Below are 25,606 nucleotides of genomic sequence, written 5' to 3' on the forward strand. Positions count from 1 at the left end.
GAGGCAGCCCAGACTAACCTCCTGGAGGACAAGACCTCAGCCATTCCAGCTGCCATCCCAGATTATGTGAATGAGGCCATCCAAAAGACCACCCCAGCTAACCCACAGAATTATGAGAAATAAATCACTTTTAAATAGTCACTAAGTTTGGGATGACTTGTTACGCAGTGAAAACTAACAGTAAGTATTAATTAAACAGAAAAAAGAAAATCCAAGGGCCAACCAGAGCTATGAAGAGGAAGGTTCTAATCTCTGGTTTAATGTCCTTGGGACCCTTGACTTGGCCATCTTTCTCAGATCCACTGGAAAGTTTCTATGTAAAGATCCTATGACAGAGGCCTCAATATAAGTTAAAAGAAAAAAAAAATCTCACTAAATTCTCTGGGTATCAAGAAATATTCTGCTTGAATTCTCTTTGTCTTCTCAAAAACTTCTCCTTTAATGAATAAGCCTGAAAAAGTTCACTGTTTACGAATGCCACTTACTTTAAGTAGTTCATACATATAAAACCGGATATCAAAGTCTGTCAGGATCTGGTAAAGTTGCTGAAACAGATTTCAGAAAACAGAAAGTTAATTTACTCTCATTGCATCTTGTCAGCCCAAATGTTGGTCATTATTGTCTGTACACTTAGTGCTTAAGTCAGTAAGGAGTCCCACAACTTCTTACCACCTGATCTGGAACAAATGGGGTCAAAGACTCAAGATGAGGGTCTACCACTTCAGTCCTCAGGAGAAACATAAGAAATTCCAGGGGAGAAAACATCTAAGCCAACCTGGATCTTTTAAAAACCTGTTTAATGCTCCACAGTTTCAATAGCCACAATCACATTATTACAGAATGAAGTCAAAGCTGTCCAGCTGTCCTCACTGTCTTACTGCACTTCAAACAAACCCCACAGAATACTCTGGAGCACCGAGTTCTGAGTAGAGAGCAGAACCTGAAACTCACCAGCCCGTGCGGTAAACTAGTGGCAGGACAATCAGTCTGTTTGTGAAAGAAACACGAGGAAAATGAACGCTACAGCATTTGGAGCTGGCCAGAGACTTAAAAAATCGACACCCTCCACTCCCCCCACACCAACTCCAGGCTAGAAAAAAAGAACACTTCACAGGCAACAACTGATGGGAACTAAAGAAGCAACATGTTTTACAGGGAAGAAAAAAGGAGTGGTGGAGTGAGAAGTTGAAAAAGAAAAAGATATAGGTACTGAAAATGGTTCCAGGCCAAAGTGACACATAAACAAAAGTTTTCATTATTGATGATCCAAAGACCTAGCCACTGGGAGTTTTTAAAAAACGTCAATTTCTAAGAGGCAGAGTAGCATTTACGCATCTGGCTTCATTAAAAATCATCACGACCCTTGTCAGAAACTATACTATTATTTTTGATAATCAATTCTAAGTAAATCTCTTGCCTCATCAGTCACAGCAGCACTCTCCGTAGAGTTAATCAGCACACCTTTATTAAACATATTCTGCCTCTCCCTTTATTGAAAGACTCAAGCAATGTACAGAATCTCTCCAAGGAGCACGGAACGGCGTATATGATGTGTCTGTGTAAAAGGGGCAAAGAAGTAAAACTACGCATGCACATTTGTTTACATCTGCAAGAATGACAGAAAAGAGACGAATAAGAAGTGGCTTCATGTATATGTGTATGGGAGATGGACAGCTGGGGCAAGGGGAATAAAGGAGACTTTCACTGCATACCATTTTATGTTTTAGATTTGTGTAAATACACTACCTGCTCAAAAAAATTTTTTTAAGGAAAACAACAAATTTGCCAAGAATCAAATTTAACATTTTCTAAGAACACCAGGACAGCTTCTTTCCCAAATTTCCCCTTTTAAGTAAGAGCAATTCTCCCTCCAGCTTAGTAGGAATATCTGACTGCACCAACTGCAGGCAGCAGCTAGCTAGTACACTTCAGGGAATGAGACCACACAGTCCAGTACACCAGGGGTGCCTTGGAGCTGCTCCACCACGGGAGGCTGACCCTGGCTGGGACTGACCCCACTCAGATGCACCCACACCACCACTTCCGCTCAGGAGAAATCCAACTGTATAACAGCCAAACATCCAAGTTTTTTGTTCTCCCCTGGGCTCTGCACAGCAAGGCAGGCTTCTCAGCCAGCACACCGACAACCTGTATGTACGCACACAGGCCAAAGATGCCATCATCTCTCTGGGTGTCAAATCAGCTCCTCCTTTGAGAGTTAAAGAGATCTCTCCCATGGTGTGCCAGGCTGAAGCTCAAAGTCAACAGAGAGGTCATGAAAGTGACAAGAGCATTTTCTAACTCTCAGAGGGCTGAAATTTTCTATTTCCAGAAAACAAATAAGGGCTATTTTACTATTTGAACTTCTATCTATGGAAGGCCTTCCTCTCATGTCATGTGGTATCTTTACCAAGCACCCGTGTAAATGGTGTAAGAAACAAAAATACATGTCCTTGGACTGCCAACAGTATTCCTAGCTACTCCAACCAACCTCAGTTTTATGTAACACAGAAGACCCTGGCTGAATATAGCGTTTAGGCCCAACACGTTATAAACTCCCGCACAACAGGCTGATGTTCACTCTCAGTTCTCAGGAGCTCTGGGTAGGAGGAGACCAAACTACACCCATAACATTTTACCACCTGGGCCTAAAATTCAGGATTCACCAGGGTCCGCTGTAGCCCCCAGGAGCACCGCACTCTGACCAAACAAACCTCTATTTGCCACCTCCATTCTTCCCTCTCCCAAAATCTGGAATATTCCGCCCCTCATCCTTAGCCCATAAAGTCAAACCCGCCCCATCCGGGCTCCACAGAGCTGAGAGTGGTCTTCTTTCTCTGAACCCCCATGCTGTTTACTGTCCTCTGGGGTGTTCATAGAACACTGACAGCAGCAGTGTCCCCAGAACTAACATTTCTCATTCAGGTACTCGTAGAGACCTGAAGTTCCCAAGATAATTTCTCACTCTGTTGTGAACAAGAGGCTGCTTCACTTTGCCCATACCCTAAGAGTGCCATGCCAGCGTCCCTGCGTATCGTGGCATACACACGATGGGGACAAATGGGTGCTGTGGCTGGTGGCAGTCACCAATCTGGCCATTCAAGATGTCTGAATTTTTCCTCCCTCAAATGTCACAGGTCCACCGTACAACTCAGTCCGCGCGCTGAGTCCTCAGACAGCAGAACAGCCTCTGCTTCCCATGCCCCACCCCACAAAAGGCGGTTCTCTGCCCGCACACAGAAGGCAGGCAATAAACATTTGCCTTCGACGTTGTTCACCAGTCAATGGAACAAAAGCAAAAGTGTTTTCTGAGAAACAGAAGTGCTAAGAGTCCACGACAAATCAGAAAGGGAAACTTCACGAGAGCCATGCTTTTACTCCATTCTTCTTGGCCAGCCATGTGGAGGACATCATCAACCAACCAAGTGCAAAATGTTGGCTGGAAGTTAGCTCTGCTTACACTTTAATAAAGTAAGTGACTTATCAAAAACAAAACACGCCCGTGCCGCCTTACAGAGGTGCTGAGGAAGAAACTATTCCTCAATCCAGGTTTGGTTAGAAAGCCTCAACATGCTGCCACTTCCCTGGAAATCAGTTCTACTCCAAGACTACTCAAAGAGCCCGAGGCGGAAATTTCCTGGGACTTTTAAAAACCTCAGAAAGCTGAGCAAGAGAACGGGAAAAATGCAATTTGGTCAAGAGACTCAGGGCCTCCTTGGTCTGAAAGCAACGGCCAAAAGTGGACCTCGCTCCTGCTGTTCACAGACAGGTCTTCAGACTCCAGCTGCAGTTCAACTGCATCACGATCAGCTACAGACAAGGCCTCATCCCCAACGACTGTCACTTCGGAGGACTGCACACTTCAAGAAGGTTCCCAGCCAGATGTGGCAGTCCCCAACACAGCATACTCCCACCCTGCACAGACAGCTTGCATGCTCCTCAACACACACAGCGCAGTCTACGTCCAGAAATCCCAGTGGTCCCCATGTAGGGAGAAGAAAAAGTGGGGGCCAGGGGGATTTAAAGTGAAAGTAAATGGTGTTCAATGTAGTAGTCACAACTTTTGGCATTAACACACAACCCTAAGATCCAGAATAAAATCAAAGTCAACGTTTATAGAAATTTAAGGAAGCAAAACAAATCATTAATTAAGCAAATAAATTAAAGTTACTACTAATCACCTGAAAACGTCTTATAAAGAAATGGCAAAATAATGTCAATGACCTATGATAAAAGTAAACTTTGGGGGCCAGCCCGGTGGCGCAGCGGTTCGCATGTTCCGCTTTGGCGGCCCAGGGTTTGCCAGTTCAGATCCTAGGTGCGGACAGAGCACTGCTTCGCAAGCCATGCTGTGGTAGGCGTCCCACGGATAAAATAGAGGAAGATGAGCACGGGTGTTAGCTCAGGGCCAGTCTTCCTCAGCAAAAGGAGGAAGATTTGCAGTAGTTAGCTCAGGGCTAATCTTCCTCAAAAAAAAAAAAAGTAAACCTTGTTTCCCCAATTAAGGAAACATTATTGATTTAGTCTGTGAACTCATCCCCTCCACATCAAACCCTAATGGCATTAACAAGCCCTCAAGATACCCGCTGGTCAAGACCCATTTCTATGTGAGTGGTTTAGAAACTCTCCACAGGTCAACACGGGACTACCACCTTCTCAATATGGAGCCCATTTGAGACGTCTTATCAATCTTAAAATGCCCAGGGGCCAGCCTGGTGGTGCAGCGGACAAGTTTGCACATTCTGCTTTGGCAGCCCGGGATTCACTGGTTGGGATCCCAGGCATGGACCTATGCACCGCTTGTCAAGCTATGCTGTGGCAGGCATCCCACATAAAACCGAGGAAGATGGGCACAGATGTTAGCTCAGGGCCAGTCTTCCTCAGCAAAAGGAGGATTGGCAGGAGATGTTAGCTCAGGGCTAATCTTCCTCAAAAAAAAAAAAAAAAGCCTAAATGATATATTTTTACTTAAAATGCATATTCATTTTTATTTACACACTTCCAAAGCCATAGAACACTGAGAAGCGTGTCTCAACAGAAACTTTTTCTAACTCAAAATGGTCCCTTAGCTTCCTTGAGACAATTTTTGAGTTTGGAGGTTTTCTGTAACTACTGCTTTGTTCCAACTTCTAAAGACTAGATTTTCCTATTCATTTCTTTGGAAGTTGTGCCTTTTGTTCTCAGTATCACCACGTATCTTTTATTATTGCTTTGACATATATGAAGCATAACTGATAATTTCAAGGAGAGATTGACCAAACCAGTATCTCTACCATAAAATGAAATATCAAGGGAAAAAAATGAGTAAGGTCATAGAAGATCTGAACCAAATTACCAAGCTTGATATAAAAAATGACCAGGTACTAGAGTCATAAAGCAACCATCAACAAATTTCAGATAATCACCATTATACAAATCATGTTCCCTGGACACAGTGCAATCAAATTGGGAATCAACAAAAAAAGTATAATTTTTTAATTACTGGGAAACTTTTGAACACAGACTCTGTATGGTCAATTAGATGGCATTACTGTACAAATACTAAATTTCTTAAGTGTACTAACAGCACTGTGGTTATGTGGGAAAACGTCTTACCTAGTTCCAGTGCTAGCACATTTAGGAGTGAAGTATCATGATGCCTGCAGCTTACTTTAAGACAATTTCAGCAAAAAGACAAAGATTAAAAGGGGAGGGTGGAGGAGGGAGGGAAATAACTGCAAACGTGGCGAAATTTTAACACCTGACAAACCCAGGTGACCAACCTAAGGGTACGCATTGTGCTGCTCTTTCCAACTGCCAGTAGGTTTAAAAATTTTCATAGTAAAAAGTCTGTGGGGAAAAAACCCAAATCCACAAGTTAGGAACCTGTACTTCTAATTTGAAAACCACACAGAAGTGAGTTCCACAACCATGGAATGTAGTAAAATGCTGTTTGGGGTTGTGAGGACTTAAAGCAACTTACTGCCCATCAAGAAAGACAGAAACAGATCAAATGAGCTGACTTCCACTCAAGACGCTAGGGGGAACAACCGTGAAAACTCAAGGAAACAAATTAAGGAAGGAAGAAAGAAAATAAGATAGGAGCAGAAATAGAATGAAACAGAAAAACTAACAAAAACAACATCTGAGCAATAAAACCAAACGCTAGTTCTTTGAAATTATTAATGAGATGTCTTAACTCTGATTTTTTAAACAAAGAGAAAAGGGAGTAAAGGCACAAATAATGCCACAAATGTAAAGGAAAAGAAAATTACCGACGGATGAAAGTTTTTAAGTACTAAGAGAATTCTATTAACAACTTTATGCAAATAAAATTGCAAGTGGCCAACCTTAGAAAGAGCTGTCATGCCAAGAGACTCTAGAAAATCGGGTGAACCTTCCACCCACAGCGTGTTTTAAAAAGCCAAGTGGAGCCCAAGTCTCCCCTGCCCCCAGACGCCCACCGAGACGACCCTACTGTGCCCGAGCTTTCAGAGAGCAGAAAGGAAAAGCTACCCAACTCATTCTAGAGGGAGTATAACCTTGGCACCAAAATTAGAAGGATTCCACAATAAAAGGAAAGTATAGATCAAAATTTATTATCAATTGCATCAATAAAAAAATACCGAAAAGAACGGGCTGCAGGCTGTATCATTGTTGACTCACCCCGATATTAAACCAGGGACAAACCTTCTCTGGGTGACACCTTAAAACTAGTTAGTAATACTCTTAATAGTAAAATGAAAACAAAGACAAATTTCTCTAATAAGACAGACACAGTACAAAATAAAAAACCTGAAGAACACTAGGACATTAAACCAACTGATTACGCTATTTGTGGTCCATCATACTATCTGGGGAAAAAAAAAAAGATTTTCCTGTCATGATCGGCTCGTCCACAAAATACACCTGCTACCTGACGTTTAACGATCTTTTAAGTTGGCTGAAATGGCATGGCCTGAACATTCAAAGGGGATCTCCAGTTCAATAGAGCAGATCAAACACATCCTACCCCTGCTTCTTCCCGAAGCGCCTCTAAGATAGAGTAAAAGGAGGAGAGATTAGCTCACAAGAACTAAGAGAACGGAAGACAACATTTTGAAACTAGAAAACAGACGTCCAGCTGACTTAGCAGACCAAAAAAGCTGAAGATTCTGCCAACAGTAGAGGGGGTCCAGAAGCAAACGACTTCCAACTGAAGAATTACAGAAAGGCTCAGGAATTGGTGACCCCAGGTATCACTGAAAGGATAAAGAGACTGAGCTGAAGACAGGAAAAATGAGTTAAAACCACCACATTGAGAACAGGGGAATTAAGTGAAAGTCTACGTCACACTAGCCATAGCTGTCCTGAATTTGAAGCTACTAAGACGCCCGCAGCCAGGCTGGTATCCTCGAGACAGGAGCTGACAATCAGTAATGAGTATTTCATTACTCTAAAACACGAGCATTCAAAAACCATGACATTTCAGACAACTGTAACAGAGACAAAACACACAAAAAAAGGACTTTGGAAGAAAAACAGAGAAAAGGCATGAAGAAGAAATCATAATGGGGAAAAAACCATATTCTCAGTGAGAAAATAGAAGATATTACATAAAACATGAAAGAACAGGATACTATTTTAAAAAGTTCAGAGAAGAAAATAGAGCTCCTAAGACATGAAGTCCAACATTGGAATGAGTTCTAGAAAGTGAAAACGAAGAAGAAAGGGAAGAAAATCAGAGAATGTTAAAAATATTTTTCTGAAATGGAAGGACATGAGCATCTAGACTGAAAAAGCCCAGTGAGTATCCAGAACAAAAGATGAACACGACCCATAGGAAGGCACATCACTGCGAAATTTCAGAGACTGAGAATGAAGAGAAATCCTAAAAGCTTTCAGAGGAAAAACCAAAAACAAAACCAGATGACCTAAGATGAAACCAGAGTGGCTATGCTGGTAACAGCGGAACAATCTCTTCAAAATTCTGAGGAAATTAGTATTATTACAACCTAGAATTCTATACCTAACAAACACATCAATCAGGAGGATAAAATAAAGATGTTTTCAGATATGCAAGCCTCAAAAAAACATTAATTTCCCATGATCCCTTTAAAGGAAGCTCCTAGAGAATGTATGCCATCAAAACATGCCCTTCTAAGAAGTAAGATCTCTCTTGGGAATTAAAAACTGATCTCCTGCATGTTGTTAAATCAACAGAGCGGCCCATCAATTTAAAAACACAAAATGCTGGGGTGAAATTCCACAGGTGTGGCTAGACAATCAGTAAAAACACATTAAGCAAGCTGAGGCACTGAAAGCGTAGGGATTTCACTATGAAGTCCCATTAAAACTGGCTTTTAAACTTTTGCATTGGGAAAATGTTTGGTTTCGTTAAAGCCTATTTCTCTAAGAACCGTACACATTCTCACCCATATACACCTGATAAACCTGGGGGATTCACAGCCAAAGTGCGATCAGCTCTATCAGCACAGCACGCCACCGGCTGAGCACTGCCATGCTTGCTAACAAAAAACCCACCCCAATTTTTAGAGTTCACTACTGATTTCACTCTAACAAGGAAACTTGTTACATATGGGAAAAGCTAAACTGTATATAAAACTTGCTTACTGTTTTGTAAGTCATAATATTCTCTTTTGTCTGTTTTTCACTAACCTTATTTTAGAGTCGTTTTAGAGTGATTATCTAAGAAAAATTAAACGTGAAGACAAGCTTCTTTTCTTTTCACCCAAAATCATCACTCCTGATGCCAGCATCTTTCAAATGCTTATTTGTTTTTGCCCCTATCTTCCCTCACAACAAAATCACAAACCTTTTAGTCACTGACAGACGTATAATCACCTAACAGTTCTATAAATGCCCCTAAAAATCAACACCACGGTTTTGTTTTTATATTGGTTTTCATATAACACTCTACCATGTCCAATATGCCTGGCCCTGAAACCCTACCAGCAGTTAAGGTTGCAGTATTTGAACAATAAAAACAAACTCATGAAAAACTAGCTCAAAACCTTGCTTTTAGAAGAACGCTTCAAAGACTAAATTAATGTGCATTATAAATACAAGAAGCGTAAATAACCCAGGACAGGGCTTTTCTAAAGTGCAGTGATTATTAACTGGCTTTTCCATGTCGTTTGCTTTGTATACAGGGTGCATAAACACACACACTATCTGACAGCTTGAGTCCAATGTACTGCTTCTTCTCACAGGAGCCCTGTATCTGTTTTATCACTTTCTGTCAGCAATGTAACATTTCCACAAAAATCAAAGTTAACATCATCTAAAATTATGTGGTCTAATGGAGGAGGGTTATAGATGAGGCATTAGCTTAGACCCAGCCCAGCAAGTATTCCCAGAGTAAGTAAGGCAAAGGGTAATGAGTAATTTCACCAAAAGCAAGAACCCTGACCACTTTCTGCGCCCTGTACACATGCTACCAGGAATCCAATTTATGTCCTACTCTCGCCAATGGCCCCTCCTGGCCCCTTGTGTTCCAGAGTATCAACAGTACTTATCACCACCTCCTCATACCCCTCTGACCCCATGCCATAAAGAAAAAGTATATACGCACCTTAAAATCTGTATTATTGATATATTCAAATACCAAAGCTGGTGTCTTCGACTGCAAGAGAGAATATTAATGCTTTATAAGTATTCAAACAATAAATGTAACTGACTTCTGTCATACTGGCCCACCCCCAAATCTCACTTAGATGAAAAAGAGATTCACTCATCAGGGAGAGCCTATTAAGAAAGTATCCTCTTAAAATTTTATGTCTGGAATTTTCAGGGAAGTGGGTAGGGTATAGATGAAACAAAGCTGGCCACAAACTGATTAACTGCTAAAGGTGGGTGATGTGTACAGGGAGGTTCATTATACTATTCACTTTACTTTTGTAATGGTTGACATTTTTCATAATAAAGTGTTTTCTTCCCTTATAAAAAGAGACGTATTCTCTAACCAACCTGTCAGTGGGCCTGGCACATTCTGTGAAGATTTATACTCTGCAGTGTTCCAGTTGCCAACTACTAAAAGAGTGACATGTTTTCATCTTGGTTTAATGAGCCAGATGCATTTTACAGAACATGACAGGTCTTGGGTATCTATCATAGGTCCTTCAGGATCCAAAAGGAAAATAACCTATGATTATCAGTAAGCTGTAATGTGAAATTATTGCCTTGGCTAGAAACCATTAGAGAGTATCTTCCTTCACAAAGTAGACATGTTCCCCAAAAATATGTAATCAAGCATCTTTAAAGACTATAATCTTTAATGCAATGAGTACAAAATGTTCAATATTTCCTTGTGTAAATACAGATTTTCATATGTCAGGTTTACTTAAGTAAGGTAAAATAACACTAATTGGCAGTAATACATTTCCAAAATTGGGAGAAAAACAGGGGCTTAAAGGGTTGCAGAAGCAAAAAGATTTATTTTTATTTATTTTTTTCATTTTGGAAATTTTTATGGCTGGGAAGTTTTGCTCAAGGAAGCAGGTGAAAGCTACCTAGGAAACAGGCCACAATACATGCATGCAGGTCTCTACCAAAACGAGCAGCAGTCCTGGTCAAAGGACTTCTCACTTGCCCAAGACTGAGAGTTTTATCAAGACCAGATCTCTCTACATGCTGGGAGCAGGCCTGTTCCCCTATAAGTCACGGGATGAGGGATTTCTGTTGGTTTATGTCCACTTCGATTTACCTGTGTTACAAATCATGTAAAACACACATATGTTTTAAGTAACAACTACAAAAATAGTAAGACGGGTATCGCTAAGTTGTTAAAAAAAAAAAAGGCAAAATGATGCTCCTCGTATAATACTATACTACTACTAGCTCACACTATAAGCCACTTTCAAAGGTTACGTAGTCCAGCGTTAGTCACTGTAAAATCAATCTGAGCTCATCAGGCTGGGATATATTTTTAATGCCAATTAGATAGAATCTAGCACAGAATCCTCCTTCTCAGTCTTTCCAGGGTCCAAAAGGAAAAACTTTCCTTATTCTTCAGTTCAACAATACTGTGTGATCTTGGGCGACTTATTTAACCTCCGTAGACTTCAGTTTTCTTATCTGGACAATGTGGATAATAACAGTACCTACCGCACTGGACTGTTGGGAGGATTAAATGATGTAATACAGTTAAACACTCACAACAGTGCCTGGCACACAGTAAGCATTCAACACATAATAATGTAGCCACTACATTATTATGAGGATGTCTTTAGCAGACAGAAGCAAAGATCTACTTCTTAAACAAAAAGCTTTCATGAGAGAACAGTGAAATATTTGAAGTAGAAAGGCAAAGAACAGAAATGGGATGGGAAGTGGTACAAAAAAACCTTAGCTAATAATAAACACTTGAGGTTAAGTTACTCCCCAGGGAGAGGAAACAGAATTAAACAGTACATCTAAAATGGCTAAAAATCAAGTATTTTTAACAAAAAATATTTCAGTTGTATCTGCACCTACAATGTGAGCCCTAATGATGGATGCTGAGTAAAGACTAGTACAAGAAACAGCAAGACTGCCTCCCCACGGGGTCTGTGGGGCTGTGACCTGCCAGTGCTCAATGTCAGGTGTCCACATAGAGACAGTCAATATTTCCTTCTGTAAATCCAGATTTTCAAATGTCAATCTTAGTTAACTGAGGTAAAAGAATGCTTAACTGGCAGTAATGAGCTTTCAAAACTGGGAGAAAAGCAGGGGCTTAACGGAGATATTCAGCAAACGTTTGTGGGCTGAATCAAAATAAGGAGGTGATAAACCTGAGACAGGGATTTTTCTACATACACTTTTAGGTTCCAGAAAAGTAGCGGTGGCTATTTTATCATTGGGCCACCATAATTTTTTCAGGTTTTCAAAACCATTCGGTAGTGAAGACAATCAGTCATTCCCTCTATATAATGTTTCTCACTATTATTAGATTCTGTGTGTATGACTCTCGCTCTCCCTCACACACACACTCTCCCCACCGCCCCCCATGAGGCACCTACCACAGGGTCCTTCACAGTGTCAATCAGCTTAATGATATTCGTTCCACCACGAAGGTTCTCCAGAATCTTAACCTCTCGTTTTATCTTCTTTTTCTTCACTGGCTTAAATACACAAGAGTAATCAGAAGTGAGACTCCTTTTGAAGTTAATAAATAAAACTTTAAAACAATGTTAGCTAATCAAATAGATACTGCACTATCTTTCGCACAGTTAAAGAGCATGTCTAAATTACAAGAGAAAAAAGTTGAGATAAAATGGGCCTTCGAATAAGAACTTTCAAGATTAAGATAAATAATTTACAGGCTCATATAGCTTATGTGTCAGATCTTTAAGTAGTTACATTTAAGGCACTTAAAAATTCTGAACACCCATGTCATACTTTAAAAATAAAATGCTTACCAGATAACTGCCAAATGGAAAACGTTATAGCTCTGAACAGCTGTACATCACGCACTCACAAATGGAAAAACTGAAACAAAATGGTGCAACACCTGCTCTTCCCACGAGTTCATGTAATTTTGTCTTCCAGAAGTGAAGACCAGTTCACCGACATCAAGTTACAAACTTGTTTCCCAGCTGCTGGCTCCCATTTCCTGTCACCACTCCCATTTCCTTAAGATTTAGAATCTGAAATCAGCACAGAGCCAGTAAAAGTCCCCAATAGATTCCATTCCTAGAGCAAGAGATGATGGGTCAGCAAAGGAGAAAACTGATCTCCAATGCAGCAGGGACTGAAACCTCTGCCACCTGCTAGCCTTTCAACCTGCTGGAGAGGAAAACTAGACATTCATCAGAAACATTAGCATTACACATGCTATTTCTTGTCTTATATGGGTGAAAGCATTTGAAGAACAAAAGTCATTCTGGAAAAACAGGCATTGCCCAATCGGTTCTGTTTCATTAAGTACTTAGAACAGTGACTGGCACATAGTAAGCACTCAATAAATGTTAGCTTTATTATTTTCAAGTTTCTAGTTAGTAGCAAATCATATTTCATCCTTACAAAATTCTTACGTAGTGGACTCAGCCAAGTTGACCTATTTGCCCAGGTCACACAGCTAATAGTAAAGAGCTGGGGCAGGATTCAAATCTAGACAGCTTGACTCTGCAGGCCTCTCTCGGGCACTGTGCTTTCATTTCCCAAGTGTGGCTATGGGAGAAACGTAACTAAGGAAAAGAAGTATTCCATCACTGAGACACTTTATAATAGTACAGGCAGAGTCCAGTGGATTTGCCATGAAACAAGACTCAAAAAGCCGGAGTGTATGTGGTGGTGGAAGGAGGGAGATATAACACAGCCATAAGCCAGAGAAACCTTCGTCCTTTGTTGGTCACTAAGCTACAGCTTTGAACATACAACAAAACAGAGAGGGAGAAGATTACGAAACACAGAGCTCCTGCATCACCTGTAACAGGGTGCACAGTCGAGAGACTGGACTCCAGCTGCGCTCCTCCAAGCCAGCTGCCACAATCACGCCACTCCACTGTGTCAGGGTGCCTAGTAGAGCAGATCTGCCTACTGTGTCTCTTCCCCATCTCCACTTAGGAATCTTACTCCTTATTCCCCTTTTCATAATTAGGGAGCTCAATGCCTTGGGAAGATGATGCACTCAAACATGAAGTACAACTTGATCAAAAAACAGCTGGTTCACGGGGCTGGCCCCGTGGCCGAGTGGTTAAGTTCGCACGCTCCGCTGCAGACGGCCCAGTGTTTCGTCGGTTCGAATCCTGGGCGAGGACATGGCACTGCTCATCAACCACGCTGAGGCAGCATGCCACATGCCACAACTAAAAATATACAACTATGTACCGGGGGGCTTTGGGGAGAAAAAGGAAAAAAATAAAATAAAATAAAATCTTTAAAAAAAAAAACAAACAGCTGGTTCAGCAGGACAGACTACAAAACAAGTAGCCTGTAATCTTCAAAAATGTCACTATCATGAAACACACAGACTGAACAACTGTTCCAGATTAAAAGGGTATGAAGACTGAATGTAACCCATGACCTGGGATTTTCCTTTGCTATAAAGAACATTATAAGGGCAACCGGCAAATGAGAATGGGGGCTGTAATTCCCTAATAGCAGTGTATCAATGTTAATTTCAGATTTTTGATCACGGCACTGTGAGGTTATGTAGTCCTTTTTTTTGGGGAAATACACACTACAGTAGGGATGACTGCAATTTACTCTCAAACACTTCAGAAACGTAAAATAAATATAATTATATAGATGTACATATAGTCACATGTCACTTAACGACAGTGACTATGTTCTGAGAAATGCATTGTTAGCTGATTTTGTTGTGTGAAATCACAATGTACTTACACAAACCTAGATGATATGGCCTAGTACACTCCTAGGCTATACGGTACTAATATTATGGGACCAATGTCATGTATGCGTCCATCGTTGAAAGAAATGCTGTTATATGATGCATGACTCTACACACGCACACAGCCGGCCCTCTGTATCTGCGGGTTCTGCATCTGAGGATCCAACAACAGTGGATTACACAGTACTACGTTTACAATCCGCAATTGGCTGAATCCGCAAATGTGGAACCCACTGGAGGGCCAAGTAAAGGACTTGAGCATCTGAGGATTTTGGTATCTGCAGGAGGTGCTGGAACCAATCCCCCCCGACCCCCACCCCCTCAGATACTGAGGGACAGCTCTGTGTGCGTGTGTGTGTGTATATATACATAAAAGAGAAAAGGATAAAGCAAATGTTAACATTTGAGAAATGTGGGTGAAAGATACATAAGGGAATTCTTGTAACTTTTCTACAAGTCTGAAATTATGTTAAAAAGTAAAAAGAAAAATAAAAGCTGGCTATCCTATCTACAAATTCAGCCAATGCTACCAGTATAGCCAATCTAAGAAAATTCAAGAGTTGTTATCCACTACTGGAAAGAAGTGACAAATCTGTGGGAGTGGTAACAGGGAAAAAAACTACCCCAGCCAGAAGCCTGTATACACCAAAAACCCTCCTCCCCACCCTGTGACAGTGCATTAGTAGAGGGTAACCCATTATTAAATAAGCCGCTTCTATGACAGTGCCCCAAAGGCTTGCTCTGTTCTCCTGTTATTCAGCAACAGGTCAGGCAGGCACACCGTTCCCGGATAACCCAGTTAAGATTAAGATATCTTTCATTCTATCTAAAGGTAACACATAGCAAGTGAAGCATATTTTGCTGCCCAATGGTCACCTGTCCAACAACTTCCCAGCCTAGAAATTGGGGACAGGAGGGCAATTCTGAAGGGGAACAATGGAGCCACGCAGCAGCCAGAGTCCTCACATACTGACAAAAAACCAAGAGACTGTAAAAAAGGAAAGTGACTGACAGCCCAGCACACCCCCCCATCCAAAGCATGGGCACCTATTCCCTACAGGAACCAGGCTATAAGTAACTCCCTGTAGCCTCAAGCTTATCCCTTTGAACCTGGGAGATGCTAGAAAAGCTAAAAGACCAATGAGCTCCCAGAGAGTGAAAGTGATCACTTTAATTCTATAAACAGAACTAGGATTTGTAAGGGAGGACCCTTGGCAACTTAAAGAAACTCACTGATCACAAATTTTTACAGAAATAAGGATGCTCTGACCCTTTAGCCCAGTGTCTGCACTCATTCACCACCAGTTACACAAAGTGGAGAAAACACATACATTTCCATGACGATTTCATCACTTCATCCTGCATGCTAAGAAGTCTGTCCCACCTAAGGTTTATTTATTCCAATTCAGAGAATATCTGTTTAAAAAGATTTAACTGAATCAGTTTAGACGTTTTCCAAACCAAAAAAAGAGCTGTTTTTTTTTTTACTCAAAATATAGTAGGTAAAATGGCAAAAAGCTAAAAGAAGAAATTAAAGTATTAAATCAAGTTTCAATAATAAACGAATTTTGGCACACACCTGGAGAGAATCTTTTAAGGGAAAAACCTCATTTAAAATTTTCTGAGGAAGGGAGGGAGGAAGGAAGAATCTTTCCAGGTTTCTGCTCACATGGTAAAGAGTCCCAGCTATTCAGAAGAACATGTTAAATGTAATCCAAGAGTAAGGTACTTTTTCTCCTCCCTATTCACCAACATTAGAAAATTTTAAAACAAAAGACAAATTTAGTGATGAACGGCTTGGAAACGCAATAGTTGATAAGTCAGTAATCTGTCCTATTTATTTGCTTAGAGCTGATTTTTAAAGAGCCAGATCTGAGAATGATTTCAACCAGTGGCGTAAATTGCAATTGAATTTGCAAACTAACATCTACCATGAGCACAAGAACTATGACCTCGATAAATCCCAGCAAATATTAACAGGCAAAGTCCCGTTGAAATTTCTTTCCAAGCGCAACTGAACTGATCAATCCAGGACAGGCAGGAATACAGCTTAGGATTTTCAAATCCGGGATTACTTTTTTTTTTTCCCCCTTTTTCTCCCCAAAGCCCCCCAGTACATAGTTGTGCATTTTTAGTTGTGGGTCCTTCTAGTTGTGGCACGTGGGATCAGCATGGCTTGATGAGCGGTGCCATGTCCACGTCCAGGATCTGAACCAGCGAAACCCTGGGCCTCCGAAGTGGAGCATGCGAACTTAACCACTTGGCCACTGGGCCGGCCCATGGGATTACTTTTATTCCACTACCAAAGCAACGATTGCTCCACTAAGGTATTAACTTCATCACCTGCAATAAACAATGACAGTGAATAACGGGTGCCAGGAATGAAGGTTGAATAAGGAAAAAAGTTCAGCCTGGACAATGGCATTTATTTTATTACCTTGGTAGCATCTCTAAAATCTATTGCAACTGACCTAAATATAAACAGTTACCTGAACAATGTTTTCTCTTCACAGTAACTTTTCTCCTAATCTTTCAAGTCTCATTTTTCCAATTACGTTATGAACTCCTTGAGGTAACTGTTTATTCTCATAATTTAAAATGTTTTTCTTTAAAAAAGTGAGGCATACAGCAGGCCTTTTGAATCTTATCAAGAGAATGGTACAGTCCTTTCTATTATTGGTTCTGCCCTCTAGAAGCATTCACTTGGCCCAATTTCAAATACAGTTATTATAGCCAAATTTTATTGCTAAGTGTGCCAGGCACCGTTTTAGGCACATTTAATCCACATTTAATTGTACACTGAGATGAGTACTATTAATGCAACTTTACACGAGGGCACCGAGGCAGACAGTTTAAACAGCTGCTCAGGTCACAGAGCTTCCAGGTGTGGGAATTAACGTCTGAATCCAGGCAGTCTACGTCCAGGGCCACAATCGGGAAAGAAAACCACTTTGTAGATTGCTACAGCACTTCTCATCTATCTACCTAAGCATCTATCCACATCTCATCTGATTCTCCCAACAACCCTGTGAGTTAAACAAGAAAGGTATACCCATTTTACAGATAAGACAAGAGAGTCAAGCGGGTATAAATGAAGAAGCTAGTTCTAGAACCCAAGTCTCCTGCTCTCCATTTACAGTACTGCTTACACTATACCCCTGATGATGAGGTGGCAGATCCTAAAACCAGGCTCTAAAAACCATCTGGATCCATGCTCTACCCATGAAAATGGGTACTCTCTAGCAAGATAGTCTTTTCACACATGGCTCACTCTCCAATACACTCTAATGTATCAAAGGGGTAAAACTGTTGACCCCAAAATCTGGCAAGTGATCGTGATGAGATCTGGAGGAACCAGGGGATAAAAAAGTATAAAAACACTGGTTATTGCGGCTTCAAACCAAGAAAGGAAAGTAACATTTCGCTTATGCATTAAACATGTTGCTGTGGATACAAGCCGGAGACCCCTGTCCAGGTCCCTGTAGCTCTCTGGGCACTCATCTGTTCCACACTTCAACTAGCAACCCACCAAAGTCAAGTATTTCCCTTCAGAAGAACAACTCCAAAAATCATTAGAAACAAATTAACTTCACTTGACTTCCAGGGAGTATTCATCCATCTTTCCAGTACAGTTCAGCGCGTGAAGTCAGACATCCAGCAAACGTCCTGACTGTGCTTTTCACATCTACCAAGACTCCATGACAGGGACAGAACCTAATGCTTCCACTCCCTAACCATGTGACCCTGAGCAAACTGCATGCTCTCTCTGGGTCTTGGTTTATCTATAATAAAGGGTTTTGGGGGGCCAGCCCAGTGGCAAAGTGGTTAAGTTCACATGCTCTGCTTTGGCAGCCCGGGGTTCATGGGTTTGGATCCTGGGTGCAGACCTACACACTGCTCATCAAGCCATGCTGTGGTGGCCTTCTGCATACAAAACAGAGTAAGACTGGCACAGATGTTAGCTCAGCAAGAATCTTCCTCAAGCAAAAAGAGGAAGATTGGCAACAGATGTTAGCTCAGGGCCAGTCTTCCTCACCAGAAAACAAAAAAAAGGTTTTGGGTTCCAATGGTTTCCATGCTCCCATATTCTGCAATTCTGCTTTATACAGGTTAACCACACTCTCAATCTCTGAGCCCACAAACACAATATTAGAAACAGCACTGACCAGTTCACAATTTTTAAAATTTATGTAATTTTTAATGTTAGTAATACTTTTTAATAATATTGTTTTAACTATTTTTATACAATGATACATTTGTGGAAACTAGAAATCACAAAAAATTTACATAAATTAATACTAATGTCTTGTTTCAGGAAGATGATGTCTTGGTATACTAGTTTAACAAATTAAATGGAGGGTAAAAAACTTAACACTTGAAAAAGTGGAAATAAAGGAGAAAGCACCATATCAGTAGCAGAAGAAAACATCATTTTGATATAACCTAGACAGTCACCAGCTCACTATGAAGTAACTAACAAGGATCTGTAATCAACAGTCATCACATCCTTCTTTTAACACTATGTCCTGACAGCAGAAAATTTAAAAAATATCTACAAACAAACATGCTAAACATTCTTTAAAAAATAAATCTGTGGGGCTGGCCCCGTGGCCGAGTGGTTAAGTTCGCGCACTCCGCAGCAGGCGGCCCAGTGTTTCGTTAGTTCGAATCCTGGGCGTGGACATGGCACTGCTCATCAGACCACGCTGAGGCAGCGTCCCACATGCCACAACTAGAAGAACCCACAACGAAGAATACACAACTATGTACCGGGGGGCTTTGGGGAGAAAAAGGAAAAAAATAAAATCTTAAAAAAAAATAAAATAAAATAAAATAAAATAAATCTGTATTACCATCAGTCTTTGTTTTAGGCTTGAAACTTAATTTTGGGGGAAAAAATGGATAGCTAAGTTCTGTATAAAATAAGACTATCAACAGGAAGCTTTATATCAGAATTTTCAAGTCACCGTAGCATGAGTTCAAAACACTGTACATTTGTTTTTTTAAAAAACAGTATTGCTCCTTCTATTTAGGAAATAGCAGTGTAATTTGAAGGATCCCAAACACCCCAAGAAGTGCTGAAATCCATACACAGGTGTGCTCACAAAAGCTAAAAGTTGTCTAAAATGGCTAAATACTTTTATTTCTGTGTATACCTCCCTAAGATGTACTACAAAGGAACTGAAAAACTGATTTTTCAGAATCAAAAGATGAACCTTCAGGCACTAAAGTGGCTTTCTGCCCTGCTATATTAATCCCTACCACTCACCACTCCTTCTTTTTCTCCTCAAAACAATTTCTGTCAAAAAAGATATAACTTCCCTTTTGACTGGAAAGTTTTAAGGTTTCAGCCTCAGAATTTCACCTCAGGAGAGACAATAAAATTTTCCTCACCAATTTCTAAATTCCTAAAACATCTTAATAGCCCCAGTATGTTTTAATAAAAAAATATTAAAAATCTACTGATGCAAATTAAACGATATAAAATTCCTCTGTGGTCATTCATCATCCAACCATCCATATACTGGAAAGGATTAACTGGAAATGTCATGGACTAAAAAGGAAGACAGCCCCTTCCTTGCAGAATGTGCCCTCAATCTCGGTCACTATGTGCACATAATATGTAAGTTCCTGCCTGCAGCGGACACAGAGTAGGCCTATATGAAGAGGAAGCTTTTTCTAGATTCCTCCAAATTATGAGCAGCTAGCAAACACCACAATAGTAGATATTAGCCATAACTTCAACTTATCTGAATAGGGGAGGGCAACTTTGGATAAAGACCCTGTTCTTTTTTAAAAAAACAATACTTTTAACCTACTTTACTTCAGCCTGTCAGACCAATGAGAAAACCACAACAATACCATTAGTAGTTTCTTACCCCATCCTTCGGATAGGAACAAAATCTGCATAGAAATGCCACAGGGCTTTGAAAAATAGAAAGAAGTGAGTATGGTTTTCACTAACGGAAACAAGGTGATTCAGGCTGCACCCTGAAAAGAACTTGTATCGAAAAGAAACAAGAAACAACACTTCGTTAACTAGAGCATCAAGGGGCCTCCCAAACCTTATTCCAGAACACTGGAACTTATTCTGCGCTCAGCGTTAAGATCCAACGCTAAAATGAGCAGTCACAGCCAGGAAGAAATAGGACACAGGAGTTCTGGCTAAGGGTCATTTCAACATAGTGACGTTAGGCAAGTTTCTTCATGCCTAGGTTTCTCCTTGGTAAAAATAATCTTCAGCTTCCACATTGGGTTCCCTAAACATATGCTGCGAATCTTTAGAGCGGAGGAAAAACCAGCCAGCAACTGACCCTATGAAGTTCTCTAGCAGGATAACTAGAGCAATGCCAAGCTTTCCTAAACGAGCATATTGTTACTTCTTTTTGTTTGTTTGTTTGTTTTTGGTTTTTGGGGGTTTTTTTGAGGAAGATTAGCCCTGAGCTAACTGCTGCCAATCCTCCTCTTTTTGCTGAGGAAGACTGGCCCTGAGCTAACATCCGTGCCCATCTTCCTCTACTTTATATGTGGGATGCCTACCACATGTCCACACCCAGGATCCAAACTGGCAAACCCCGGGCCGCCGAGAAGCAGAACACACGCACTTAACCGCTGCGCCACTGGGCTGGCCCCTGTTGCTTCTTATATGTACACCTGAATGCTGTTCCTTTCAAAAAAGACACCATGGGAATTTGCACTTATTCTAAAAATGCTGCCATGGCACAAAAGTTGAGACATTTTTCTGGAATTGCTTTAGAGTCAGCAGCTCATTCTTCTGAATGCACAGGAGTGGAATATGGCTATTCCTAATTTCAATTTATGCCTTGCTTATTGCCCAGAAAGATTTTAAGCAGCTTATGTTAAAAACATTTATGCTTATATATAAGGGAAAAAATTATATGGCTTCCCCAGGTGACTTCTCTGAAGGGAGCATTTCTTTAAATATTTATGCTTGTAAAGAAACAAAAACATGTGACTTTCTAAGTGCAGTTCAAATTTAGGGAAGAGTGTAGTCAGATTCCACATCTCCAGTATCAATTCCTCACTCCTCACCCCCAGTGTTTCTAACAGCACAAATAACTGCCAGTTTCTACTTCAACTCCGCTTCTTCACCACTAAGCGAGGATGGTACTGAGTAACAGAGCTGATCACTTTTCTGAGAGGTGATTTTCAGACAGTGTATGCCACCTGATATTAAACAGGGACACAGCTGTCCTAATCCTACCCTTAAGACACAAAAACATCTTTTCAATCCCACATTCTTATCAGAGCCTCTGCAAAATGGCCACATCGGAAATCTTGTCTATGTAAAATTGCTTATATCAATTACTCTTTGGTTTTCTCAATATTTCACTAAATGATGCGGACACATTAAATGATTCTAAGAATCACTTTTTAGAACACCCTATAAAACAATATTAAAGCTACACAGTTATCTGAAGGAGAATTTAGCCAACTCTTCACGCTCATTAAGATCCAAGAGATGACAAAAGGTGTATCTTATCAAACTTAGGCTGCTAAACCAGACACTAAGACTGCTTTGCTCCAATTACCATTTCCGTGATTGTAAGTGTAGTCTTCCACGGCTCCCAATTTCACTTTTACTAGCTGATAAGCAACAATGAACCTTCCTGGCCCTACTGGCTCACGACATCCACCCACCCGAAACTTGGACCACCAAAGAAGAAACAAGTGATTATCGACCGAGGTGTTTCCCTCCACTCAGGCTTCAAACTCAACCTTGAAGCTGCTCCAATTTTTTCCAACTTTCTTTCTGGAATAACTTAGGGCAACAAGAATAACAAACGGAGTGCTCAAGGGGCCCCTGGACTAATGGGATCTTCATGAAAAGGCTTTCCTTTCTTCTGAATACCTACGTACTTTGGAACAAATGGAGCCCCTTTGGAATTTTCTCTTTGGGGAGTCCATAATTACATTTCAAAACAAGGATGGTCCTGAACTATCACGTCTAGATTTGAAACAGGTCTGCGTGTTTTCTTGAAAGTTCACAGGAAAATGGAGCAAGGGAAGAAATAGAGGAGGACATCAGACAGGTAAAATTAGAGCCTGTACTGCTCATTCTAGAGTGCAGCTGGGGTAGTTTATATCCTTCCGCCCTGTGGAAAAAAAATTTTAATGCACCTCATAAAACACTCACCTTGAGAATTTTTACAACCACTCTCTCATTGTTGGTGATGTTAATGGCCTCAAATACTTCACTATACTTCCCCCGACCAAGTTTTCGAACCAGTTGGTAATCATCTTGATTACTGTCAAAGGCAAGAACGACACATCAATGCCAGGACTTGGGATTAACCAAGTCTGTGCCCACTAAACAACCCCATCCAGCCGCTTCCATTAATCAGGCACTTGGAAGTGTCTACACGTCACACAACTCATTCCCTAAATGAAAGCCACAACATAAACTTGGCTCCCTTCACTCTGCACACAGCTCCTAACTTAATTGGTCCCTCCTAACTTGGGGAGATGAGGTAGGAAGGCACCGCTCGGAGCCAAGCTAGAGGGATGAGCAAAGCATCCATCCTGGAGGCTCAGAGGGTGCCCCTCTGCCCAGGGCTCCACAGCACGATCCTTCACACCCTCAAGGCACACAGCGCCAGCTCTGAGAATCTGGACGGCTTTAGAAAATTTCCTCCCACCCAGCCTCATTTCAAAAAAACTAAAAAGGCCGAGAATTTTAATAGCTCAACAGGACAGCTGCTGACTCCCCACCCCAATAGAAACGCAGAAGTGTGAGGAGGAAGGGCTGCTCCCTCACTTCCACCAGGCTCTGATCCCCGGACCCTACCCTTCTCCCCGGTAAGAAAGCATTCCTGCGGGTAAGGGGGAGACGGGGTGCAAGGCGGGGAGAAAGGGACGAGAAGGGGGGTATGAGGACATGTGCGGGGGGTGGGGGGCCCTCTCTCGCACCCCAGACCCAAGGGAGCACAGGTCCCCGGGAGGGGCGGGCGGCGAGACCCACGGCCGGGGGGCGAGCGCGGCCTGCGCGGGGGGCGGCCGGCGGGGTGCGGGCGAGGGGCCGGGCGGGGGGCGGCGGCGGCTTTACCCCCAGCTCGGGACGTGAGCCTCATAGTCCCAGTACTCGCGGCTCCTCAGGCTGTTCACCTCGGCGTAGACCCGGGCCCTGCTGCCCGCGGCCGGGCCGGGCATGGCGGGCGGGACCGGGGGGCGCCGCGGGGCGCAGAGGGCGGCGGCGGCGGCGCGGCTGGGGGCGCGGGGCGGCGGGCGGAGGAGGCGGCGGGCCGCGGGCCGCCGGAGGAGGAGGAGGAGCGCGGCGGCGGGCGGCCGCGCCAGGCCGGGCCCGCGGGGGCAGGCGGGCTGGGGGCGCGGGGGGCGCCGGCCGAGCCGGCCCGGCCCTGGAGCGGCCGGCGGGGCGGCGGGGCGGGCGGCGCTCGCGCTCCGCGGCGGCCTCCGCTCGGCTCGCGGCCCGAGGCGGCGGCGGCGACGGCGGCACCAGCAGCGGCAGCCGCCGGCCGGGAAAGGGGCAGCGGCGGCAGCGGCGGCGAAGAAGGAGGAGGAGGAGGAGGAGGAAACCCGGAAAAGGGGCCGCGCTCACCAGGAGCGGCCACCGCCCGCCCGGGGCCGCCCAGGCTCACAGCGCCCCCTGCAGCGCGGGGGGACCGACCGGGTGGCGCCGGCCCCGCCCACGGCCGCCCGCCCCCCGCGCCCCCGCCAGTCTCCCCATCCTCAGTCCGGCCGACCGCGCTCGCCAAAGGGCCTACCCCCTTGCCCCCACAGACTGCTGCTCTACAGCTTTACCCACGTGTACCCTTTCAGGACTGTCCTGCAGACCCCTGCCCCAAGCCCGCTACCCTGTAGTCATCCGGAATTTACGCACCCGACCTCCCATTCTGACCCTATTCTGACCCTCCTGTCACCCAAGCTATTCCCATCAAGCGCCTCCCCGAGGACTCGCTCTTATCACGCCGAATCGCCGCACCTCAAGATTTCTCCATCCCTCCCAGAGACAACCCCTCTCCTGCAGTGGACCCTGTCCTCTCACCCAGAGACTCCTCAACCCCAAGACTTCCCCGCCCTCTGCATCCAGAGCCCTCTTCACAAACCCTTCCCCCTCCCCTCCCCCCGCCCCGCCCCCAGTCGGCCAGGTTGCTCACTGTAAAGTTCCTGTTTTTCCCTTTGTAATTAATAAGCAATTTGTGGGGAGATACTTTGAGACCACGTAAACACCCTGGTTTTGTTTCGGAGGACGGAGAGCAGGAGGGTTACGAGAGGCCTGCCTGAAGGGACAGGCTGGGGTTGGGCATGAATGAACTGAGGGTGGGGTGGCCAACCAAACTATTTTATATGTTGCCTTCTAGCCCTGACAGTCTTCTCTCTTTGATCTTCTGGGCCTTTCTTTTGTCTTGCTTTCCCATCCCTTTCTCAACAGAACTTCCTCACACAGCCCAGGTTGCTCTGACTCCAATCCTTTCACACGTTCTGTTTTCTAGATGAGACCCTGCTTCCTCCTTCTTGATTTAGTTAAGAGCACAGACTGTGGAGTCAGATCCACCCAGGTTTGACTCCCAGCTCTGCTACTTACAAGCTGCGTGACCTTGGGCCAATAACCTCTGTGTGCTGCAGATTTTACAGCATAAAAATAGTAATGGGACACTCACAATAGCAGAGACATGGAAGCAACCCACGTGCCCATCAACGGATGAATGGATAAAGAAGATGTTGCATACACACACACACACACACACACACACACACACACACAATGGAATACTACTCAGCCATAAAAAAGGACAAAATCATCCCATTTGCAATAACATGAATGAACCTTGAGGGTATTATGTTAAGTGAAATAAGCCAGACAGAGACAGACAAACACTGTATGACTTCACTCAAATGTGGAAGATAAACAAACACATGGATAAAGAGAACAAATTAGTGGTTACCAGAGGGAAGGGGGTTGGGGGGTGGAGGAAAGGGGTAAAAGGGAACCTATGTTTGGGATGGGTAGAAACTGATATGTAAGAATGTACACCTGAAATTGCACAGTGTTGTAAACCATTATGGCCTCAATAAAGCAATTCAAGAAAAAAATAGTAATGCACCTACCTCACAGGGCTATGGGGAAAATTAGACAAAGTAAACCCTGTGAAACCCTCAGAACAGTGTCTAACAGATCCTAAGTGCTCAATATTGTTGTTACCAGATCCAGGGCCTTTCTCCTATCACTTTTCCCTCCCTGAGACCGTGACACACCCATCTTTTGGTTCCTTCCATCCTCCAAGGTTAGCCAAGACCACCTCCACTCCCTCCACC

The 25,606-nt window shown here is 43.0% G+C and overlaps 1 protein-coding gene across 3 annotated transcripts in view; it reads right to left on the reverse strand.

Moving 5' to 3' along the window:
* Positions 1–23,587, reverse strand: part of CSNK2A2 (casein kinase 2 alpha 2) — a 38,729-nt gene extending 15,142 nt beyond the window's left edge. The window contains exons 1-5 of one of the 3 annotated variants that reach the window (XM_044760765.2): positions 23,379–23,587; positions 22,470–22,581; positions 11,979–12,080; positions 9,554–9,604; positions 486–545 (exon numbers count right to left, since the gene is read on the reverse strand). In XM_044760765.2, the coding sequence (XP_044616700.1) occupies positions 486–545; positions 9,554–9,604; positions 11,979–12,080; positions 22,470–22,581; positions 23,379–23,482 (429 nt within the window). In that variant the 5' untranslated portion in view covers positions 23,483–23,587. The remainder of the gene's footprint in view (positions 1–485; positions 546–9,553; positions 9,605–11,978; positions 12,081–22,469; positions 22,582–23,378) is intronic. The other 2 variants (XM_070500223.1, XM_044760767.2) reach the window with 2 other exon arrangements.
* Positions 23,588–25,606: the final 2,019 nt, after the last annotated feature.

The sequence above is a fragment of the Equus asinus genome, chromosome 28 (genome assembly GCF_041296235.1).
Source record: "Equus asinus isolate D_3611 breed Donkey chromosome 28, EquAss-T2T_v2, whole genome shotgun sequence".
In the NCBI taxonomy this organism is placed as follows: Eukaryota; Metazoa; Chordata; class Mammalia; order Perissodactyla; family Equidae; genus Equus; species Equus asinus.